Below are 8170 nucleotides of genomic sequence, written 5' to 3'. Positions count from 1 at the left end.
TTTGGATCCAGCGATAAGGGAAAGGGGAAAATAGACGATGACATTCGCTCGTATTCTCCATTTGAAGGATGTGGCATCACCTACCAAGTTTCTTCACTTTTAAAGCAAAAGTACTCCCAGTGGATACAGAAGGGACTCCTCAAAACACATGCAAACAAGTAAGTTTTTTTATTAATGTATCTTGTTCGCAAAGCATATTCGAATAAGTAATTTTTCGTTTTATATTATTTCTATACTATTATTTTGTATTAGCTTATTCTTATGTTGCTATAATCATTCTCATAGGAAACCTTTGGATGATAAATATAGAGGCAAAAATGCTCTATTTGGCTTTGATTATATGGATTTTGTTGTCGCATTTCCTTTGGACAAGAACTGGTTTTATACTATGTCACAGCCAAAAAAATGTTGGATTGATCAGGTACAATATACAATACAATTATGTATTAGATACACAATTAACAAGTGTAACTCAAAAAAAACAGATTACTAATTTTGTTGTATAATTGTTACATGTATCATATATTTTTATCATATATTGTTGTTTTATGTATTGTGTTCTTTTTTTCTTTAATTTTGCAGCACATAGATGTAATTTTTTACTATCTACGCAAGAAGTCAAAACTAAGAAGCATGGATCAATACAGATACACTACATGCAACTGCTTGTTCAATACCTATATATAAAATGCATACAAAAGGTACTATTGCAATCCTGCAGATGATACTCTCAGTACACAACAACACATTGCCCGAGCTGATGTTGTATTTGTATATGAAAGGTCCATCAAAGACGTCATCAATGGTTTTTGTCTCTGCTGCTTTACCGTGGCATCTAGTAGATAAGGTATATATTCCGATCAACTGTGACGAAGAATTTCATTGGGTGTTGGTTGTGGTTGTTTTAAGAAACCGGTTAATCCGAGTTTATGACTCAAATTTAGGAACAAGGAACAAAAGTCAATCTAATGAGATAAAACAGTTGTCTATCATCCTGCCTAACTACCTTCATGATAGTGGATTCTTTGATAAAACCAACAGAATTGATTGGGCAACATTGGATGCATACAAAGACAACAAAACTGGTGAATTGATGGGTCCACAACATCCGTTTGAAGTGGAATTTGCTCGAGGCATTATGCAACAAAAAAGCAATAGCCTGTAAGTATTTAATCCACCCAGCTTTATTTACACATTTCCTTCAATTTATAATGTATCTTCTTTATGTTTTCAGCGACTGCGGAACATATGTAGCTGCTTTTGCTGAATTTCTAAGCGATGAAATCAAGGGCCCATCGATTCCTTTTCAAAGTGAATATCTTCGCTCAAGATATGCAACACTGTTATGAAAATATGGTACCGACAAGGCCAATGCTGGATACGTTAGCGAGAATGATGATCCTATAAGGCTAAAGGCTGCTTCCATTCTATTGCCAGATAATGAATTGTTTAATGTAGATTAGTTGTTTATTGACTGACTTACCGTAAAGATGTGAAGTTTTACTGTTTTGAAGATACATTAAGTGTTTTGTAGTATTCCTCTCCAGGTCAACATTATATTTCTAAGTAATTAATTATTATACTTTTGAAGAGCAGTTATTTTCACAATTTTTATGTCGCTTCTAAATTAGTTTTCACTGCATTTTAATACCGTACATTAATTTTTCTATATTATAAGTATTATACATGTCAATGCAAATTTTACAACAGTGAATCCGATACAAAATTTCATCAATCATATTAAGTATATGATACAAAAAATAAAGTATGTTACAATGACATAATTTTTGTTCACACAACACTGTACAATTTATATTTTATAAGATTATAAGATGATACTAAATTTTTTTTTTACTTACATAAATATTAGGTATATGATACATAGGTGCCTAAAACATTTCAAATTGATACAGTTTTATCATTTCATGACAAAGTTTCAATGATATAAAGTACCATACACTTATTTTATACTAAAATCAATCTAATTTTTTAAATATCTTATACTTAATTTCCAGAAAACTATTTTGTGCATGAAAACTCAAATTTCGTCCATAAATATCGAAATTTTATGTATATGATATATAATATTGATAAAAAAACAAATTTTGATACTCTATTATTAGTAGATACAAAATTTTGAAAATAATATTATGTATATGATATATAATTGATTCATATGATACCTTTTTTAAATGTTGTCTCTATTAACTTTGGCACACATCACAGCTATTTGGCACTATTAATCGATGTAAAAATTATAAAAATCACATAGTATACCAATCTAATTTTTATAATAAATTGACAATCAAATAATGTTGCCAAAAACATAACATTATTCATTTATTGCATCATAAAATAGTAACCATTACGAATCTTTTGGGAAGAAAGTACATGTTCTTCTATTGTGACCTTCCTGTCCACATTGTCCACAACAGTTCGTGTTTGTGGTAATCTTTTCATCTGAATTTCTTGGCCTTCCAGGCATTTTTTTGTATCTTGGTGGCAAGACTACTTCTTCCAAAGCAGATTCTGGAGCTATCCAATCACTTTTGTCTGGCATTGGTTCTATTGGAAGTGCATAAGTGTTTGTTAATGCATCATGTTTATAGTAATCAGAGCAGTAGGGATGTACATCTTTAATATTCTTCTTCTTCAAAACAGTCATTGCGTGCGCACAAGGTATCTCGTCATGTTGAAATCTACCACATGAACAAGTTTTTCTTTCAAGACATACAATGTATCTTATCGCACCTTCATACACTGCAAAGATATATTCAGAAGATGCAACTACCTGCAAATGTTTAAAAATTACAGATACATCAAACGAATTTGTAATTGGTATACTTAACAATATAACGAGAAGAAAAGCTAGAATCATAAAAATTGATAATACAAATATGTACCTTCATTTTCACACATTTGGACGCATTTATAATCAATATTTCTTCAAACCTTCTCCCTAATGTTTCCTTTGTATAAGATGTTATTTCTCGATTTTTGCAATTCCAAGTACCAAATAGAATTCTAACTTCTTCCAGAAAGTCTATAATAGGTAATTGTCGGGCATCAACAAGGCAACCAATTATACATTCCGCTATGTTCGAAGTCATCATCCTCCCCCTATTCACAGTTGCATGAGATCTAGCCCACCTTTCATACCCAGCATCTTGAAGATACTTCTTAACTCTTCCATCTATTTTTTCCACTTTAGCCATTAATTTTTCAAAATCATCTTTCCGATAAGCCTTTGCCATCAAATAGAAAATATCACTTAGTATGGTTCTGCTTCTCTTGTAGTATGTACACACATTTTTCCAGAGGTGCCATATGCATGCTAAATGAGGAATACTTGGATAAACAATACTTACACTCTTCAATATGCTTTCATTTCGATCTGATACAACACACATTTGTTCTCTATCACCAAATACATTTTTAAAGTGTTGGAAGAACCATGTCCATGAACAATCATTTTCCGTGTCTACAATTCCATAAGCTAACGGCAAGATACAACCTTCAGATTTAAACACATACCATTACGATTCTTTATATATGATTGTTCCATTATGTTATATTACTATCTTGAAAAATCAAATTAATAAACAACATGTCATACCTGCCCCATCGAGTGTACTTGCCGATACAAATGTCCCTCGATAAGATCCGCTAAGATGTGAAGCATCAACAACAACAACAGGCCTACAGAACTCAAACCCTCTCATCATTGGCCTTAATGATATGAAGAGATACATAAACTCATTTTTTTCCAACTTGTGCATACGTATATATGAATTTGGATACACAATGTTCAGCATATATATGTATTTTGGCATCTGTTTGTATCCGTCTACAAGTTTACCCCTAATCATCTCCAATGCACGTTCTTTTGCACGCCATGCTTGTTGGTAAGAAATTTCAACTCCATAGAGTGCCCTAACATCCTCAATTATATCGTTTGAAGTATGTTTTCTTTTATGATTCACTAACTTTGGAGCTGTCACACCACTAAGAAACCTAACAATAGCTTGAACGTTACTTAATACTCTATCCCTCAATGGACATGTATGTTCACTATTGAAGTATCTCACTTTGAATATGTCCATATTTTTCCTAACGGACGCTTTCAATTCCCAACAACAAGCATCTGAATGACATACTAATACGTAGCAGCAATAAAATAACAGTACACCATACATTATTACAAAGACTTTTAGTTAAATTGTAATTTGCACACAGTTCAATGACGACTCATATTATATATTTGATATACAAATCAGATAGCACATTCAAAATTCAATTAAACTGTCAAGCAGAAACCCTTGTGATACCTAACAACTACAATTGCCCCATACACACGTTATTTGTGTATCATGATCAACACGATATTAAATAAATCTTAAAAAATCATCAATTTTATAAGATTGAAGTATCACATACCTTTTGCTATCAGATCTCTTAACTCTAAAATTGAAGTTATGCTTAATTTTATATTTTTCCATAACAGCCATTAGAGTTGTCTTATCCTTGTACAATTGCTTCACTTCCACATTAGAAATATTTGTATCTGATATATAATTTTCCACCTCCATCTTTGGTATGTAATAAGAATCACAAATTTTCGATTCAACAATGCTTAGAGCCTTTGTGTCCATTTTTCCACCTTCAACACACACAATTACATCTGTTGTTGCATCAAAATTATGTATATCTTCATCACTTCTATCTGATATATCAATGCATAGTAGATACATACCAAATTCTACCTCATGTTTCTTCACTTCTATGTACAATTTCACACCCATATCATTCTGAATACACAATGGACGTGAATTACCTTCTACAACGTATCTGATCTCTATATTTTTTTTTGATTCATCAATGTTCAATTCTGCTGCAATTGCTGATTTGAGATTAACCAACGAAATATTTTCCCCCACCACTATGCTATCAATTTTGTATTGCTCGTACCTAACATCACTTTCCCATATACCTGAATGCCTTAACAAGATGGAAATATTCATTACAAATCTTCACCAAAAAAAAAATGTTGGAATTTCCAGAGCTTTCAAAATTTGAATTTCGAAATTTTAGTTCAGTAGTGTTTTAAGATTGAACGATTTGCAGATGCATTAAACGTATGCGTTAATTGCGGCAGTTAATTTTTAAATCCCTTAATTAACGCATAAATCTGTTAAAATCCCTTTTTTAACGCACTAACCTGATAATTACAGCTTCTTAATTAAAGTATCCGGTCGCATATTAAAGTATACGCAACACAAGAAAAATAAGGGAAATTCGTAATTTATGAAAGAGTAGGGACATGAAGTAATTTGTTTATTATACTATGTACTTTATATAATTTTTACAATAATTTAAGAGTCAGGTAGAGATAGTATTTGGGCTTATTGGGCCGAACTTGCTCCTGTTGCATTTGGAGTTAAAAACCCAATTCCCCTTTTTGTATATATTTGTTGTATATCAATGTATATCGGATGTATACATCTCATTTTTCTGCTTTCCAGGATCTGTACGTCAATTCCAAAGACTTGTTCTTCAATTTCTCAAGGTTGGCTGAGTCAATAAAAGAATTTTGGGCCTTCGTGGCTCATTTCGAAATGCAAAGGAGGAAGGAAAAAGAGTCCACAATGGACTCACCACAAGTTCACATGCAACAAAAATAAGCAACTTATAAGTAACAACTCACATGATTTAATGTAAGATAATAGTGAAATCTAATAAGTGCTACTACCTAAGTATCACCACAGGAACGAGACAATTATTTAATTAGTAGTTAATTATGACGTTAAGTAGGCATGAGAAAAGAAAAAATGTTGATATAACTTTACTTATGCATTATAAGCAATGATCAACCAACAACCACAAGTTAATATAAGCTAAATTAGAATACCAAAACCATAAAGCATCAAAGAATGAACTGACTTGGAAAAAATTAAGAACTCTTGTCAAGGTTCACAATAAAACAACACGGTAACCAATTCTGAGGTTAAAGTTAATTCCAAACTCCATTTAATAAGAAGATCATACTAGCAAGGCACGAAATAAAGGCAACAATTTAGAGGAAAAGAAGCTAAAACCGAAATCTGTAAGTAACAAAGAAACAAGATCTCCCACTTTATGACAAACTCATCAGTCTAAAACATGTTGCTCTAAATACAACTTTTAGCAAAAAGAAAATCGAATCAGACTACTATACTAGAAGTAAACCCAAAAATGTACACATGCACATGGATAAAATGTTGAAATAACCAAAATAAGTAACACTAAGGTCCTTACGAGAGGGAGTTGCTCGGATGATAAATACCCCTCACTTCCAACCAAAGGTTGCAAGTTCGAGTCACCAAGGGAGCAAAAGGGGTGAGAGCTCCCAGGGAGGGTAAATAATTAAAAAAAAAAAACACTAAGGTCCTACACTAAACTGAAACCATAGGAGCCATATACATTAAGGAAAGATTATCAAGTAGTAGCCATTATAGATGGATTTAGCAAGGGAGAAGAAAACATTTTCCATGGAGCATTGAACCTAAATTAGAACAACAAAACTGAATAAAGCGATTTAAGAATGCTACTGCAGTGTATAATGAAGAAAACGAACACAAAAATGAGAAACACCCATCCGAAAATCAAACATTTTTTACCATAACAAGAAGCACAGTTGAAGCGAGATGAAGAAACAAGAAGCTTACTTATTACGAGATGCTGGATATTTTGACATTAGAGATGTAAAACACAAGTTGACACCAAGGAGACACCGATCAAGCAAGAACAGAGACTAGACTCCACAAGAAACCACCGCAATGAAATCGAAATGACAAAGAAAACAATCCAAACACAAGTAAAGAGATGGAACGAAAATATACAGAGCCAGCATATTCGAAAGCACGATTAAATGGATAAAAGACCACTTGAGCAAACCACACATATTTGACTCACTTACAAAAAGAAATTAAGCCATATCGTAACTAAGAAACGACTTTAGAAAAGCAGTTCACTGCCTCATTTACAAAACTCATACGACTCTTAATTCTAAAATGAACAAAGAAAAGCTAAAGCGTACAGAAAATCATTTTACCTCTTTAGGAGCAGCGAACAGAGACAACAAGCTTGACCGTGAAGCTTTTACACCACTATGACCTTAACTCGAGCGAGAAGAGAATCCATACAAAAAAATAGGTCTCGGTTTATCGTCTTGTCGATTAAAAAGTAAACATCTATTTTTTAGAATGTAAAATCTCTTATCTCCATCTTCTCCCCCTTCCTTAAACACAGTGAAGAAGAGATTATTTATAAAGAATTGAGATCAATTTTAGGGGAAAATCGGTGATGATTTTAGGGATTTCAAATTAGAAATTCAAATATTTCCTTGTTCTTTTTCAAGGCAATAGTGGAAGAGATTGAAAATCTCTGATAAGGGGGAAAGGGAACGGTGATTGGACATAACTGCTTCGAAAAGGAGGATGGCGCAGCTTTTTCTAGATTTTCCGGACGTTGATGGACTGGTCACTGTTCTTTGCGAGGAAGAAAATGTAAAGGGGCGGTCGTTTGTACTATTGTACGTTGGGTATGGGTATTGCTGGATTTGCAACGAGGAAGACAAGTACACATTAGGTTTCTCGCATTCTGGGTTCTTGCGGGTTTTAGGGTGAAAAAGACGTGGGCCGGGTCGTTGTACTTACGAAATTGGGCTGGCAGTTTAGACGCGTGTGTATTTTGTTGGAAAAATTGTATATAATAGCAAACTATTAATTCAAATTAAATGTTATAAATATAATTTGATTTAATTGTACCCCATAACAAACTGTTGCTATTTCGCTTCTCTCCTGGTGAATCTCGCTCGCCACTCTCGTTCCCTCCCTCACCTCTCTTGCTTTTTATACAAACGCAAATGTATAAAATGTGTTTGTGTTTGTATAAAACGAGAGAAAATTGTATATATACATATATTTTCGTTCCCCTCTCCCAGATCTCGCTCGCCACTCTCTGTCTCTCTCGCCTCTCTCGCTTATACAAACAGAAATGTATAAATTGTGTTTTTGTTTGTATAAAGCGAGAGAAAATTGTATATACATATGCAAATACATATATCTTCGTCCTATACACTTATAATTATACAATATAAATATTTCCTTTCCCAGTTCTCTTTTGTCTTTCT

General features: G+C 33.0%; 1 protein-coding gene across 1 annotated transcript; it reads right to left on the bottom strand.

Annotated features, from left to right (window-relative positions):
• Positions 1–2365: 2365 nt before the first annotated feature.
• Positions 2366–3254, bottom strand: LOC125844809 (uncharacterized). The gene is made up of 2 exons (XM_049524147.1): positions 2904–3254; positions 2366–2791 (listed from the first exon to the last, which is right to left on the bottom strand). The coding sequence occupies exons 1-2, from the start codon at positions 3252–3254 to the stop codon at positions 2366–2368; spliced, it is 777 nt and encodes a 258-aa protein (XP_049380104.1).
• Between the last annotated feature and the right edge of the window lie 4916 nt (positions 3255–8170).

Source organism: Solanum stenotomum, chromosome 11, assembly GCF_019186545.1.
Source record: "Solanum stenotomum isolate F172 chromosome 11, ASM1918654v1, whole genome shotgun sequence".
In the NCBI taxonomy this organism is placed as follows: Eukaryota; Viridiplantae; Streptophyta; class Magnoliopsida; order Solanales; family Solanaceae; genus Solanum; species Solanum stenotomum.
Note: the sequence above shows the minus strand (reverse complement) of the source record. Positions and strands in the feature narration are given on the sequence as shown.

Excerpts from the sequence above, each read along its gene's own strand:
- LOC125844809 (XM_049524147.1), bottom strand. The coding sequence starts at position 3,254 with ATGGCAAAGGCTTATCGGAAAGATGATTTTGAAAAATTAATGGCTAAA. Across the intron at positions 2,792-2,903 it reads CCAAATGTGTGAAAATGAAG|GTAGTTGCATCTTCTGAATA; the intron begins GTACATATTTGT and ends AAACATTTGCAG.